At 45.5% G+C, this 16,697-nt stretch overlaps 1 protein-coding gene and 1 pseudogene across 12 annotated transcripts in view; one reads left to right on the forward strand and one right to left on the reverse strand.

Moving 5' to 3' along the window:
• Positions 1-16,697, reverse strand: part of SMCO4 (single-pass membrane protein with coiled-coil domains 4) — a 146,894-nt gene that overhangs the window by 46,617 nt on the left and 83,580 nt on the right. The window contains exon 1 of one of the 12 annotated variants that reach the window (XR_010127615.1): positions 12,918-13,068. The exons of 10 other annotated variants lie outside the window; for them this stretch is intronic. Coding sequence is in view for 1 of the 2 variants with exons in the window: in XM_054439308.2 (XP_054295283.1) it covers positions 10,243-10,375 (133 nt within the window). In the remaining variant the exon portion in view is untranslated. Of the gene's footprint in view, positions 1-10,242; positions 10,548-12,917; positions 13,069-16,697 lie in introns of those variants that run through there. One more of the 12 variants, XM_054439308.2, reaches the window with a different exon arrangement.
• Positions 10,503-11,202, forward strand: LOC129007916 (signal recognition particle 14 kDa protein-like; annotated as a pseudogene).

Here is a 16,697-nt window from a genome sequence, read left to right on the forward strand (position 1 = left end):
CACAGAAAAATAGTGAAACAGGAAAAAATCCAACAAAGGGTATAAACTCAGAATTCTGTGATCCAGTCACACCAGAGTGACATCATAAAACATAACTCCAGTTCCACAAAGACAGATGCTTCCCTGGGCTGGGCAGCCCACATCCCCAACACCCACAGCTGGCCTCTACTCAGAGGAAGGTTGCACTCAACTCACAATGGGCGAAGGAGCCACTACTGTACTGCCACTCCCAGCTGTGGCCAGAACACCCTCTCCCAGGGCTCCTGATGCCACTTCCAGCTGTGGCCAGAACACCTCCCAGGGCTCCTGAGACCACTGTGCTATGCAGCAAAAGGCCACACTCTAATCAGAAGATCTTACGTTTGAATCTCAAGCAATGCTACTTACACACTGGGTCTGTCAGCAAATTACTGCACCACTGATTGTCAGGTCTTTTCCTCTGTAAAATGGAGAAAATAATAACCACTTTCTGAGCTTGTTGTGAGGATTAAATGAGATAATCTGCACAAAAGGCAAGGCACACAGCAACTGAAGCTATTATCCAACTTGAAGCAGAGGCCAGCTAATATTGGGTAAAAATTAAATTTGATTCCTTGAAAGAAAAAAGTTCCATAAAGTTAGTGAGGATCAGCAATTTTCAGAAAATTTAAGGAAGTGAGGTGGAAAAATTCCACTCCCCCCATTCCTAAAGGGTTTTGAAGCCAACTTACTCCTGGCTCTCCTGCAGGAATAGAGAACTGCAGTGTCTCCAGACTCTTCCCACTTGATAAATATACCCTACGACCAACCAGAGTGCTTGCTGCCAAGCTCCTGGGCAAACGCGACCAACAGGATTGGATCCGGAAATTAAATGTCCAAGCAGCCCAGTCATACTCAGTTCAAAATAGATATCTGTGACCTACTTAGTCTTCGAGTACCATTCTCAAAGCCCAAAAACAAGACAGGGCCGCTGACTTCAGCAGAGCCCTGCATGGGCCCCTGCTTTCCTGTCAGACGAAACGTGCACGGCAACAGTGATGACTCAAGAAATTATCTCAGGATAGCTGGACAGAAACCCCAGCTTGGAAAGAGCTGATTCAAACAGTTGTAAAAAAGCGAAAAGTCACAGAAGTCCTGCCGACAGTTTATCCTCTCTGACTATCCCCAATAATCCATCTTCATCCACTTGGACTGAGGGTTACACCCCTCATGACAGGGACTTCTCAAGCTGTCTATCCCTAACACTCATATTGGTTTGAGTATATATATCTTCCCATAAAACAAGGGATTCTGCCTACTGTACCTTGATGTTCTGCAAAGCATCAAGCCCAGAAAGGGTCCAATGAAGAACAAGCACCACCCAAGGGGGACCGCCTCCTCTCCCCAGGGGCAGACCACCAGGTTCCAGCCCACTCACATGCTTGGCTGCTCAAGATTAGAGAACAGAAACAGACAAGCATTTGCTTAAAAAAAAACAAACAAACAAACTAGGAAGACAGACAAGACCAGGGAAAGTTGCTGTGTACTTTCAACCACCGCAGTTACAGAATGATCTCCTAAATTACAACTCATTTCACCAAAGAGATGAGAGTTTTGGGGAGAGTGAATCCAAGGAATTTGGCAGGGACAAATTCCAGTGAAATCCTAGAGCATTCAGCAATAGGCAGTACAATACCAGGTAGACAGTGGAACATTATACTTCACCAGCGAAGCGATGGTAGAGGAAACAAGCTGGTGCCTAAAACAAAACGAAATAAAGCAAACCTGCTGCTCTTCACATCCACATCCATCCTCCTCACATCTCCAAGGTCAGCCCCACTCTTCTCACACACCATTGGACACTCAAAATTCTCATCAGAGAAACTTCCTTGAGAGCCCTGTAGTTTCCTCAGCACTTTTTCCCCACATCAAGACATTTAATCATCACCACCATCCTGGGAGGCAGGTAGAACAGGCATTTTTATCACTCACTGAGAAATGAGGAAATTGAAGCCAAAGTATGTCTACCACACGGCACAATCAGGACTAAAGTACAGACTAATTCCCAAGTTCAATTTGTGTTCTCCAAAATAACCCAGACCTGACAAGGCCACATATCTGAGCTCTAGGCCACTGCCCTTTCCACTGCACTGCTGAGGACCTTCTAGAGACAGAATTCCGACACGCAACACTCTCAGCACAGCAGCCCACTCTTCAACCTTCTCAAGATACAACAGAGCTCACAAACCAATCTTGGCAACCGCAGACAGGCAGCACCTGCGTCAGCCACACACTCTAAATTGGGCTGACCACCACCTCACTGGCAAACACACACAATCCAACCCCTAGAGTTTCAAAAAAGAGACATATACTAGCAAATGGCTTTCTACAGTCAAATGGTGGGCAGAGGCAGGAAAGTGATCATGGACTCCAACTGTTATATACCACAGATCCCAGGAACCTGGGACCTTTCTGAATATGTCAGTTCTGGGTTCAAATCCTGCCTCTGAAGCTGACTAGCTCTGTGACTTTGGGCAAGTAGCTTTGTTTCTGTAAGTCTCAGCATCCTCATTTATCACATAACGGGTTCCAAAAAAAAGATCTCTCAGGGGATGTGGTTAAAGCCACAAAACTGTACACTTAAAAATAGTTGAAAAGGCAATTTTTTTCCTTGAGACATGGTCTCACTGTCACCCAGGCTGGAGTGCAGGGACATGATCACAGCTCACTGCAACTTCAGCCTCTTGGGCTCAAGCGATCTTCCCAACTCAGCCTCTTAAGTAGCTGGGACTACAGGCACACACCACCATGCATAACTAATTTTTTAAAAAATTTTTTGTAGAGATGGGGTCTCACTATGTTGTCCAGGCTGGTCTCCAACTCCTAGGCTCAAGTGATCCTCCTGCCTCAGTCTCCCAAAGGGCTGGGATTATAGGCATGAGACACCACAACCAGCCTAAAAAAGCCATTTTTATGTATATTTTACCACAATAACAAAAATTAGGTTAATATTTGTTTGCTTTTAAGAAACAGGATGGGTTTTGCTATGTAGCCCTCAAACTCCTGGGTTCAGGTGATCTTCCCAACTCAGCCTCCTGAGTGGCTGGGCCTATAGGTACAAGTCACCACATCCAGTATATTTTGTTTTTTTAAAATAGTAACGTTATAGGTTCACAGTGAGAATTAAATAAGATACTGTAATGGCAAGTTCTTACATTGTCTGGCACATACTAAATCCTAATAAATAGCTGTTTATTATTAATCATAATTTTAATAGTTATAAAGACAGTACATGCTCAATGTAAAAAAAAATGCTTAAAAAACCCTCCTATAATATGAAAATCCAGAGATGACCACTAAAATAAAGTACTTTATGTTCTTTTTCCTACATACAGATATTTCTTAACAAATATGGAATGTAATTGATATAAACTTTTCTAGTTAAGATCCATTCTTTTCTGCCTTACTTATAAATACAAAAACTTCTCACAACATCATCCAGAAATAAAAAGCCTTTGTTCAAGGAAAGGATGAAAAGTTGTGTGAAACTTGAGAAAAGAACAAGGAGATCAGGTTGAGCAACTGGAGACACCCGCCTCCAGAGCCAGAATGGAGATTTAGCCAAATCCTCCACCACCTGCTCGTCTCTGCCTCCAAGTTGACCCAGAAAGCAAGAACTCTGGGGGTTTGGCCAGATGGGCCATCAGGGAGCACCAGGGCTGAAGCATGTTGAGTTCTGGGGAAGCCCTGTATTTATCAGGCTGGCTGGGACAAAAAGTTCATGTTCCCTGAGCCTAAACCAGCTCTACCTTCCAGGTAGACCTCCACTGTGACCAGGGAGACAGGTGCAAGGGGCTGCCCAGAGTGGGTGGAGAGGTGAAGGGAGATCCCCATGCCAATCATTTCATCCAACCCTCCAGGTTAAAGATGAGAGAACTAAGGCCCAGGGAGGCAAGTAACTTATCGAAGGCAGCAGTGATGAAATCAGAACTTAATGTTCCAGTACCAATCTGGATACCAGAAGACCAACTTCTCAGGGTTCTAAGTGAAATCACAGCATGCCGCCTACTCAGAGCCCAGCAAAGATGTCAGGGCCCACATCCAATACATCCTGTCCATCAACAAGTACGTATTTACTAGATGCTGGGGGCATGTCAGTGGAGACAAAAGCCACCCCTGGGCATAGGACAAGGAGGCTGTCTCATGAGAGGGGAATACGTGGAGCCCTGTCTGGCTCCCACTCTTGGGCAAGGCCTTTCTGTTCTAACTATAACAAGGAAACAAAGCCTGCCTCCACAGATTCTGAAGGAACACTACCTGAGTCAAAACTTCCTGTAGCACTCTGGCAGAGAAAGGCTGTGCAATTTAACAGGCAGTTCCTCTAAGGAAGCTCTTTTGATGTGCTAAGAAAGAACACCCTAAAAATAACTTCTGGAATTACACACTCACAAAACACATTTGTAACACTCACTTTTCTAGCTAGGAATCATCTTCACAACTTTCATTTTGGATGGGTGTGTTTTGTTTGGGAGGAAGGAGGGGCCCCAAAGGCAACTCCTGAAACACTACAGAAGAGCAGCTGCTCCTGGCACTGGAGAATTTTATTTCCATCTCCACTTACACATAATTATCTTCTAAAGCGATGCTCCCCAGAGGGGTCACAATGACATCGGCCTCCCAGATAAGCTCCCCAAGCAGGCTGCTTCTGGCACTATCTTGGTAAGTGGAGGCAGGAGAGTCTGAAATCAGGCCCCCGCATAGCCCAGAGAAAGTCTGAAATCAGGCCCCCGCATAGCCCACTTCCCCAGAGCCCTCATTACACAAGGGCCAGGCCCCTTCCTTTGGACGCAAAAAGGAAATTAAATGTCAACCAGATAAGGATATTTCCCTTTAACTCCAAGGCCAAGGAATCTGAAGTAGTGATTCCCCCAGTAACTGGGCAAACTCAACCGACACAGGCCACAGACTAGCAGGCCAGGCCCGCTGAGGGCCAGCCTCCGCCTGGAGTTCCTTCTTCTTTTTAATGACCAATACTCAGATTGCAGACTGAAGTGTTTTTATGACAAATAAGAACAACAATGTGTGAACACTTTGTAGGCCAGTAACAAGGCTGGCAGCAGAGGGTCCTGGGCCCACGTACCAAGACCACACAGCCATCTACTCACTGTCTCCAAAGGTCCTCTTGGATGTTCCTCCCTGTCCTACATTTTCAAGGCCAAATGTGGCCTGCTGACCAGGAGAGCTGACTCAACTCTTTTCACAGCATAGTGATTTTATACACAGAAGAATCCTGGAAGCCCAGAAGAATCCACATAGCTTGCACACTGACCTCAGCATTTTCTAAATCTACCCAGGTTAAAGACCATCTGAATGGCAGGCATGGCATTCACCAGGCAGGCCCAGGGCTTAAGGGGTCGTGGGGGGAAGAGCCCACCAGTTCACATGTGTGAGGCCCTGCAGCTCACAGCAGGGCAGCTAAGCACACAGTTTCCTAGCAATTCCTGCCACCACAGCCTTGTCTGTTTGCTCTTTCTTCTTCGTGTTTGTGGTTTATGTGTGGGTGGGTGGGTAAGTGAAAAGCATACAGAAAGGAAAGGGTGGTGGATCAAGGGTCAGGTCAGCACTAACATTTTTTAAAAACCTGCCTAGAAACAGTTGCTGCAAAATATCTAGGCACACACACAGCTCAGCTACATCCATCTGAACTTAGAAAAGTCCTCAATGAGCTGGCCCACACTACCTGCTTTCATTCATGCTCACAGGCACAACAGTGGCTCCCATCTTACTAGAGCAAAGGCCACAGTCCATGCAAAGAAGGACCTCTTGATCCTCATCCTCTTCTTTATTCCCAACGTCTCCCTTTCCTCCCCTGACACGATGGACTCAAATTGTACTGTCCCTACACTTCAGGGCCTCTGCCTGTGCTGTCCCCTTCACACAGAATCCTCTTCCTCCACACAGCAGCTCCTCCCTCTCTCCCCCCTTCTCCAGCCCCAAGTGCACACATTCCTTCTCAGCAAGGCCCTCCTTGACCACCTCACCTTCCCCTCTGCTGCGGGACTCTTCCAGCTTTTCAGCAGTCACCAATATCTCACATACCACCTGGACAGAACAGAGTCCTAAAAAACTCATGTCCACCTGGAACCTCAGAATATGAGCTTATTTAGAAATAGGGTCTTTGCAGATATAATATTTTAAGATGAGTGTGATGGTTAATTTCATGGGTCAACTTGACTGGGCCATGGGTGCCCAGACTTTTGGTCAAAGATTATTCCTTGTATGTCTGTGAGGGTGTTTTCTGGATACAATTAACATTTGAATGGGTAGACTGAATAAAGCAGAATGCCTTCCCTCATCTGGGTGGACTTCATCTAATCAAATGAAGATCTGAACAGAACAAACAGCCTGAGTAAGAGGGAACTCCTCTTGCAGTGTATGTAAGCTTGAGCTGGGACACTGGTCTTTTCTGCCTTTGGACTGACCTGAACTGAGAAACCGGCTCTTCCTGGGTCTCAAGCCTGCTGGCTTTTGGACTAGAACTTACACCATTGGCTCTTCTGGAACTCAAGGTCTCAGTACCTGGATTGGAACTGACACCATTGGTTCTCCTGGGTCTCAAGGCCTCAGTACTTGGATTGGAACTTACACCATTGGCTCTCTGGGGTCTCAAACTTGCTGAGTGCAGCTCTTAGGACTTCTTAACCTTCATAACCATGTGAGCCAACACCTTATAATGAATCTCTTTATATACACACACATAACCCTATTGGTTCTGTTTCTCTGGCGAACTCTAACACAATGAGGTCATACTGATGCATAGTAATGTGCAGACAGGTAACACTAATTAATATATTGTACACTTAAAAAATGGTTAAGATGGTAAATTTTATGGGGTTTTTTGCCACAGTTAAAAAAAAAGGCAGTTGTGAAAGGAAAATAAATCTTGGGGCCCCCAAATCACTAAGCTAAAGAGAAAAGTCAAGCTGGGAACTGCTTAGGGCAAACCTGCCTCCCTTTCTATTCAAAGTCGCCCCTCTGCTCACTGAGATAAATGCATATCTGCTTGCTTCCTTTGGAGAGGCTAATCAGAAACTCAAAAGAATGCAACCATTTGTCTCTTGTCTACCTATAAGCTGGAAGCCCCCGCACCATTTCGAGTTGTCCCACCTTTCTGGACCAAACCAATGTTCATCTTACATACACTGATTGTCTCATGTCTCCCTAAAATGTATAAAACCAAGCTGTGCTCAGACCCCCTTGGGCACATGTCATCAGGACCTTCTGAGGCTGTGTCACAGGTGCATGTCACAGGCGCATGTCAAAATAAACTTCCTAAACTGATTGAGACCTGTCTCAGATATTCAGAGTTCACACAGTCATACTAGAATAGGGTGGGCCCTAATCCAATGACTAGTGTCCTTATAAGAAAACAGAGACACAGACCATAATGGTTAATTTTAGATGTCAACTTGACTGAACTAAAAGATATCCAGATAGCTAGTAAAGTACCACATCATCTGGGTGTTTCCAGAAGACACTGGCATTTGAATCAGTCAACTGAGTAAGAAAGACTTGCACCAGCACATCCTGCCCCCAAACCCCCAGGTTCTCAGGTCTTCAACCTCAAACTGAGACTTACTCCATCAGCTTTCCTAGTTCTGAGGCTTTTGGACTTGGACGGAGTCCCACTGCCAGCCTTCCTTGTTCTCCAGCCTGCAGACAGCCTGTCACAGGACTTCTCAGCCTCCAAAATCATGTGAGCCAATTCCCCTAATAAATCCCCTCTCATCTATCTGTCTATGTCCTATTGGTTCTGTCTCTCTGGAGCACCTCTCTGTGTCTGACTCATACACAGACACAGGGGAACGCCATGAGACAGCAGAGGCAGAGACTGAAGCTATGCTCCTACAAGCCAAGAATACCAAGGACGGCCAGAAACCACCAGAAGCTGGAAGGGAGGCATGGAACAGACTCCCCTCAGAGCCCCCAGAACCATGGGAAAACATACTCCTGCTGTTTAAGCCACTCAGTTTCTGGCACTTTGTTACAGCAGCCCTTGGGAACCTAATAAACATGTCGTGTATTTTAATCACTATTGTCTGTCATCCTCACTAGAAAATAGGCCCCATGAGAACAGGATTTTGGCTCCTTCTGTTCGGTGCAAAATCCCCAACACCTAGAACAATGTATTTCCTGAATGAATTCTGAGTGAAGGAGGATAGGCTTAAAGGCAGTCAGGGGTGCTATACTAATCCCAGAGGGCCAAACAGAGAGGCCAATGTTCTCACTTCAGAGACACGAGAGCCAGAGAAAGACTGAATTGGATCTTGCTCATTTATTCGATAAATAATACTGACTGCCACACCAGTCCCCAGGAGAGCTGCTCCATGCAGGAAAAACTAACGACACACATGGTGCGGTGGGAAAGAGGGAGCAGGATCCAGTCTTTGCCCTCCCCTTGATTACAGGTGGCCAAGGGAATGAAACCAGCAGACATCAACCTGTGGCTGGCACTGTAGGAATAGAAGAATAGGCATATCTCAACCTCATCTCACAAGAACCTTGGGAGGAGTAAACGGCAGACCTTTGTAAAGTGCCTAACACCATGTCTCTTTCCTGCATCCGGCTATAAGCAACGCATGGCAGTGCAGGGAAGAAGGGAAAGAAATCTCAACTCTCCAGAGCACAGAGAGCTGGGCCTACTTGTGCTCTGTCCTGGCCAGCTGTGTAGCTTGAGGCAGACACTTTGGCTTTCAGGGCCTCACTCAGCCACCTCGAAATAAAGGGTAGAGGTTGCACTAGCAATCCCCTAGCCCTCAGTCTATCTAAAAAAAGAGAAAAGGCCTCTGCGTGTGGGGCTCTGGTGTGCACAAAGGAGGGGTTTCTGCAGGAGCAATGGTATTGGAAGAGAACATCCCAACTCAACTCTCCTGCCCCACCTAAGGCCTCCACCCAAGCCTCCCACCTTCATCCCTTTTAATTCCCATAGCCCCCACCCTCATCTGCCCCGACAGCTACTAATCTCCTGACCTCTTCACTTGAATGTTACCAGATTAAGTCTACTTATGTAATATGCAAATATAATATGTAGTCACTCATTTTAAAACAGTTATTAGCTGGGTGCAGTGGCTCACGCCTGTAATCCCAACACTTTCGGAGGCCAAGGTGGGCAGATCACTTGAGGTCCAGGGTTCAAGACCAGCATGGCCAACAAACACAGTGAAACCCCATTTCCACTAAAAATACAAAAATTAGCCAGGCGTGGTGGTGCACACCTGTAATTCCAGCTACTAGGGAGGCTGAAGCAGGAGAATTGCTTGAACCTGGGAGGCAGAGGTTAAAATGAGCTAAGATCACGGCACTGTACTCCAGCCTGGGCGACAAAATGAGACTCCGTCTCAAAAAAAAAAAAAAAAAAAAAGTATATATATATATATATATATATATAGAGAGAGAGAGAGAGAGAGAGAGGTCCACATATATATGGAAAAGGGAACACAAATAGGTGGAGTTACTTAAAATTACCAAGTACTAATTAGGTAATATGCTGAGAGATTTATAAACATTACTCTTTTAATCTTCACAACAACCCTGTGAGGCAGGTACTAATTATTATTCCTAACTTACAGGGAAAAGCTGAGGCCCAGGGAGATAAAATAGCTGCTCAAGTCACACACCCATAAGGTGCTGAATGGGAGCTGAGTCCAGTGTGGCTCAACTCTGCAGTCCCTTCATCTCCCAAGGGTTCCCTCTCCACCACTCCTGCTCTCTGCCCCTTTGAGCAATAGGTAAAGGATTCTGTAGTCCAGTAAGCCAGGGTTTTCCGAAGCCCACTGTGTCCACTGGGCAGCCCAGCCTGCAGGGAGGGCCCCGGGATCAGCCTATTCATGGAAGCCACCAGACGCCTTCTCTACCAGCCCATTGTGTCACACCCCTCAAACACCTTCTAAGAAGTCACTGCTTCTCCCCAGAGCATCCTGCTAAGGGTCAAAGCACCACAATATTCCCATAGCAAGCCAGGAGAGGGGGAATAATCACACGCAACTAGAAGAAAACATCTGCTTTACCACATTCCTGGAGGCTTTTCCAGAAGCAACAGTGCCTGATTTTCCAGCACACAATCTTTAAGTGTCTTCCCAGTGCCGCTCGCCAGTCTCCAATCCACGCCTCAGCAGCACAGGACAGACTGATCTTAATACTTACGGACCCTTGATTCCTCAGATAAAAGGTTTGGAGAAATACTCTGGCAAGTTACACCAAAATTAAAATGTCCTATTACCATACCTAGCATCCGGGAGAAACAGAGAATGTGAAACCAGGAGCTCTTGCTTCCAGGTACCACGATGCCACCACTGGTGGCATGACGCTCACACCACCCTGAGCTGAGCCATGGTCCTTGAGGGTTTGGTTCCCTCATCTTCTATAGTTGCTATGGACCCACCACTCTTAATGTCTATGATCTCAGCAATAAGAATCAGGAAGCCAAATGACCAGTTCTCACTGCTAGGGGCTTAAGCAGAGGGAGTCGAGCCAGCGTCGCCGCGATGGTGTTGTTGGAGAGTGAGCAGTTCCTGACGGAGCTGACCGGACTTTTCCAGAAGTGCCGGACATCAGGCAGCATCATATGACCTTGAAGAAGTCATATGAACCAAACCCATTCCAAAGAAAGGTACTGTGGACGGCTTTGAGCCTGCAGACAACATGTGTCTGTTAAGAGCTACCGATGGGAAAAAGAAGATCAGCACTGTGGTGAGCTCCAAGGAAGTAAGTTTTAGATGGCTTATTCAAAACTCCTGAGAGCTAAAATGGATGGGCTGAAGAAGAGAGACAAAAAGAACAAAACTAAGAAGACCAAAGCAGCAGCAGCAGCAGCAGCACCTGCCGCAGCAACAACAGCAGCAACAGCAGCAACAACAGCAGCAACAGCAGCACACTAAAGGACATACATTTCCTGCTTTCACCAATTAACCACTGAATTGCTATTTTTTCCTTTTGGCCACATAGCTAGGTTTCTGGTTCCCCCACAGTAGGTGTTTTCACATAAGATTAGGGTCCTTTTGGAAAGAACAGTTGCAGTGTTTATAGGATAGTGTGGTAAGAATCTAGTTTATTTTGCATTTGGCTAATTGGTCTGGGCTGCATGGTTATATACTCCTGGATTATAGATTAAAGGTCTCTGTAGACATCTCTGTGAAGAGCAAGCTATCATTAAACATGTCTGTTTAACAAAAAAAAAAAAAAAAAGCCAAATGATGAGGTTCACAACCTCACCAATAATAAATGAAATGCCTACTGAACAATGATCCATTTCTTTCACCCAGGAGAATGGCAGCCCATACACCACTGGTAACAGGAACTAGCACATCTCTTGAGAGCATAGTATGGGTACTGCTATAACATTTTAAATGAATTTAACGTTTGACATGCCAATTCTACTCCTAGAGAAACATGTGCATACTAATATGTATGAATGAAGATATAATAGCAAAACTAATGAGTTAGTTTATATGTCTATCAGTAGGGGGCCAATTCATAAATTATGACATACCTACACTGGAAAATATTTTGTAGGCAAATAAAAGACAAATTAAAAGAACAGAGAAGCGCTACATGCATGAAAAGCTCTCGAAGATATACTATGTGAAAAAAGCAGTATGATGCAATCAGATTCATGCTTCTAAAAGAAGGAAAACCATAGTGTATTTGTGTATACAGGCTGACAGTTTCAGAACACGAATCCAACTGCTAACACTAGTTATCTCTGAGGACCTGGAGGAGCTGGCACCTGGGGAGGGGTGCTGAGTGAAGGGGAATGTGACAAGTCTGCTGTGTCCTTCTGCACTATTTAAATGCGAGGGCAGGCTGCAGGAGAATACATTTGCATATTACCTATATGATTTCAGAAAAAAAGCACCTAAACGGATTAAAAAACCACCACCACCAAAACAAGCTACTTATGCTGATGTGAAATTGCGGCACCAATTTGAACAGGTTTCTATGCTGCACTTCCAGGTCTTCCCAAGACTGACAAAGTTCAAGCCAATTTCTGCAGTACTGATGACAGACTGAACCGGGACTAACAGGGAAGAAGGAAAATGTGGGATGCAAGGAAAACGTCTGTAAAAGCTCTGTGGAAGCTGCAAACCAGTCCTGCCCTGAACCTGCCCATCACCAAAACTCACTAGTTCTGGGGCCTTCATCCCTCTCATCCCCATAGGATGAGAAATAAGCCAAAACCAGAATCAAGAGAGAATTCCCTTTCCCACGGCAGAGGGAGGCCTCCACTGTCACCAGCAGAGCTGCTCCCAGGCAAAGCCAAAGAAACGGCCTGGCCAAACTCCACCTTCCTGACAAAGACACCATGTGCCAGGCTCCTGGGATTACAGGGATAGCCAAGACTGGCAGCCCTGAAGCCCACTCATTCGAGTCCCTCCACTTCGGCAAACAGCCCAGGAATCTTTTCACACTCACTACTGAAATCCAAACTGAACCAGTATACAAATCAAATGGTTCTGCCAACAAAACAGGAACAAAATGGAAAAAAAGGGTGATAAATCAATGATATCCTGGCTAAATATATACTTCCTCTTTCTGCTTGCAGGGACACTGCTACAGATTTAAACCTTTGATAAATATCTTTTTTGCTTCCCAGTAATAATTAAAGCAAACACACCCAAACACACACCTAAACATGAAGCAAAAAGAACGAGAAAAGGGCTTTGCTCAGGACATAACGTTCAAGCATGACAGCTCATATCCACAGGCAGAAATGCTCTTCTCCCATTAAAACATGTACCTGTCTGGCATGGGTTCTTACCCCACAAAAGAAACTAACTGGACACTCTAGGGGACTGATGAGAAGTGCCCTCGGAACAAGGAGAAGAGGTTCCCTCTTTGAGGGAAAGGTGTAAACATCAAGCAGAAAGTGGGTGAGCAGACTCTTGCACGGAGTGACTCACCGGCAGAGACAGCTTGTGGCTGGAGATGCTGGGAGCAGGCAGGTCCAAGAGAGGTAACCTGGCTTCCTCCTCGCAGTGAGAACACAGCCCAAATAAAGCCAGAATCTGACCACCTGACCTCCGGCCTGACCAGAGCCAGCACAAACTCTCAGAAGGGCAGGGATGTTGCACAATTTGGAAAAACGGAAGCCCAAAAGCAAGTTTATTACCACATCTGGCACTGACTAGGGGAGAGGGCACAAAACCAGTATATTCCTGACGTGGCAACAGTGCGTCCTACCGATGACAGGACATGCAGACCCCAGCCAATCATCTCCTTGGGCTCTGACGCCCGCTCCCCTGAGCATGGCTTGGCGCCCCGCAGAGACTGCACCCGTCAGAGGAGGCTGGCCTCGACTCCTCCTGGGGCTGGCCATTATGTTCACTGCCACTCCTGCTTCCCAGTCAACCCCTACAAGTTTGGTGACCACAAGTTAACCCCATCTAGGGCAGATCAACTCTTATGGAATAGCCAAAACTGAGGACCAAACCCCGGTGGGTCCCCTGTGCCACCAGGGAAGAGAGGTGTGCAGACAATACCCCAGGAAGGCGTCTTACCTTCCACACTTCTAACCTTGACTAGCATTTCCCAAAATGCAGTCTGAGGAATCCAACTTCCGTCCTCTGCAACACTCCTGGAAAGTTAGGAATGATAAGGCTGGGGTGGCACAGGGAAGGGAAGGCCCTTTCGGACTGTGCACAGCCACCTTTCTCTAGCTGTTAGCAGAGACCAAAGGACACACTTTTGGTTTCTGCAGAGATTGCTTTTAGCCTGCACAAAGTCAGCATCTCCAACACCCATCCCTGGGGCATCAGACCTGAAATGGGAAGGGATGATGCAATTCTAGTATCCAAAGGCACTAAGCTCTACGGATTCCAACAAGCCCCCTCTTCTCTGCCACCACTGCCACTGTCTTAATGTCTTCTGTTCAGGCCCTCATCTCTCAAGACATTACTTTAATGAACTAGTTTCTCTACTCCTAATTTCTACTTGCTTCACTTCAAAACTCCAGACAGCCACCAAGCTACCTTTCTAGAATCACACCTGACCCTCTCTGCCTATAGGACTAAGTCCCAACCCTGGCACAGCATGCAAGGCCCCTGCCTGCCTTTCCAGCTGGAAGCATGGGCTTTGGAGTCCTACAGATCATTGCAGTGACACTTAGATTAACCACTTGCTGCCTATGTGAACACACATGTGTTTCTGCACCCATTTCCACATCTGTGTGTTGGGAATAGCATGATCAGCCTCCCAGAGCTACTGTGAGGACCAAATCCAAGTTCTAAAGAGCCTAGATCTCACCAACCTAGCTCCAGGGTCCTCTCTCTTTCCCACCTTGCTATACCAGCTTTTCATAATCAATGAGAATTGACTCAAGGGTAAAAAAAAAAAAAAATACATGCAAGATCTAAAAATGAAGGGTCATAAATTTAAAAATTAGGCCACCACAATGTGAAAGAAACCAAAATTAACTCATTATCAAAATAATGTGGGAGGACGGAAGGAATAGGAAGAGAAGGAAAACAGTACATTTAGGAAGAAATGCTTTTAAAATATGTCTCTATGATGTTTTGAGCCTCATTTGCTCCAAAGATTTAGGAAGATGACATTTCAAAAGCTCACAAAGACGACACTTCTACTTTTTAAAAACTATTTCCTAATTATTATCTTCAGAGAACTAAGAAGTACTTTCACAGACTGAATGTTAATAAAATTCTCAGAGGAAATTCTGGCATCAGTCACAACAAACACCCTCTTGGAATTTAATTTCCTTTCAGCATACAATTTACTATGGAAACTCATTTGTGATGCCACCACAACCAGTCAAAATCTGCCTGGAGCACAAAAACTTCAGAGTCCCAAAAGAGGGCCTTAAAGGACTAGATGGAAACTGGTCCCATATTTAGCCAAATCCTGCATCTAACAGAAATTTCCCCCACACCAAACTCTAGCTTTGACTGTCAGCCAGCCCACTCCTCTCTCTAGCTGCCCTACACTATAGGCTCTTCCAGGGCCCCCCCTCCAGCTAGAACCCCCTGAATTCTGTATCTTTTCCCTGTCCAACAAAATTAATTAAAAAAAAAAAAGGAAGAAGGCCACAAAATGGGCAAAGGGAAACCAGCTACATCCATTTTCAACTTTCTATCAAAGACCTGTCCTTTCTGGCTTACGATTTTTTCAATTCCCTTGGACAAGACAATCACAGGCCCTGGAATATTCATTGCGCGTGCTGGGGCTTAGGGTGGGAAGGCAAAAAGGCTAGAAGAATCATTGATAAGTACAAAAAGTACTCTAAGCCTTTTCCCCCTGAGGACAACTGCTGAAAGACTTACTCAATCCCTTTGACCCAAGTACCTGTGTGCAAGGGAAAGGAGTGGACGCCAACCTTTACTTAGCACCCACTGCAATTAGTGGGTACATTTCTTGAATAGAAGACAGACAGTATTATCCTGATTTTACACATGTGGAAACCAGGCTCAGAGAGGTCAGGCAGCAGGTTCAGTATTTACACCCAGGCCTGCCAGACTCCCAAGACGCTTGAACTTACCACTTCACCACACTGCTTCCAGAGTCCACAAGTGCTTATGTTAAAATGTGCTGGGTTAGGGAGCCCGTTATAGTTTACTTGTTGCTCTTCACATACAGTATCTCATTTAACTAGCACAACCCTGTAGGATAGCTGAGAATTCCTTTTCCAATATTAACAAAATGGTACATGGATTGAAAGATCATCAGTAACTTATGCACGACAGCTGTACCAGAGTCGTGCCGTCTCTCTTGGCTTTGTTTTCTCTCCTGTAAAATGATGCTCACTCCTACCTCACAATGCCTGCTCAATGGCAGGGGCTCAAATGGTGACGATTATGATTTTTATTAATACTTCTCAATTAAAGTAAAATTTATACACACACAAACACTAGATATTTTAAAGACTCAACCTAATTAATCAAGCCTTTACTTGTTGGAGAAGATACCATTTTTAACACTACCTCATCTAGTCTGAAAAGGAAAGTAGTTTAAAAAAAATTTGGAAAAAATTGTTTAATAATAAAATACCACTACCTCAAACTCAGCGATAACCACTAACTGCAGCTTCCAAAAAGCTGACAAAAAAGGATTACTGAAAATGATGTGGTCAAACCCAATATGGATTTTGAAAGCTACTAATGGACAAGAACAGGAACATTCAGTTATGATAAAATACACACACACACACACAAAATTCATCTTCTTCCAGCACCATGGCTTGATCATTAATGTGTGGTGTGACCCTGGCCAAGTCATTTCAATGCTGTAATGGCCCTCAGCACCCAAAATGTCAAGGCCAGCTTATGACCAGGAAGTTCTAGTGAGAAGTTGCCCAGGGGGTCTAGGGGACAGCAGCGGGGTGGAGGGGACACAGATGATTGCCTGGAGCAATTTTTAATGTGCTGCATCTAACTCACTGCTTGCCTTTTACTACACTCATTTGAAAAGAAGTGAGAAGTCTGGACATGCCAGAGGCAAGAGGAACCAGCTCACCACTTCTCAAGCCAGAACGGAAAAGATGGCAGAAGCATAGTTGTACAAGGACGCCAGCATCAGTCAGACCGAAGGAAACCTATAATATTATGCAATGAGAGACCCTGAGGATGTTCTTCAGACAAACCCCAGCAGGACCAATCCAACTCCAAGCTTGAGCGTCCACTCCAAGCTTGAAGATTAAAAAATAAGAAAAAATTCGGGTCCACAGGTGAAAT

Source organism: Pongo pygmaeus, chromosome 9 (assembly GCF_028885625.2).
Source record: "Pongo pygmaeus isolate AG05252 chromosome 9, NHGRI_mPonPyg2-v2.0_pri, whole genome shotgun sequence".
Classification (NCBI taxonomy): domain Eukaryota; kingdom Metazoa; phylum Chordata; class Mammalia; order Primates; family Hominidae; genus Pongo; species Pongo pygmaeus.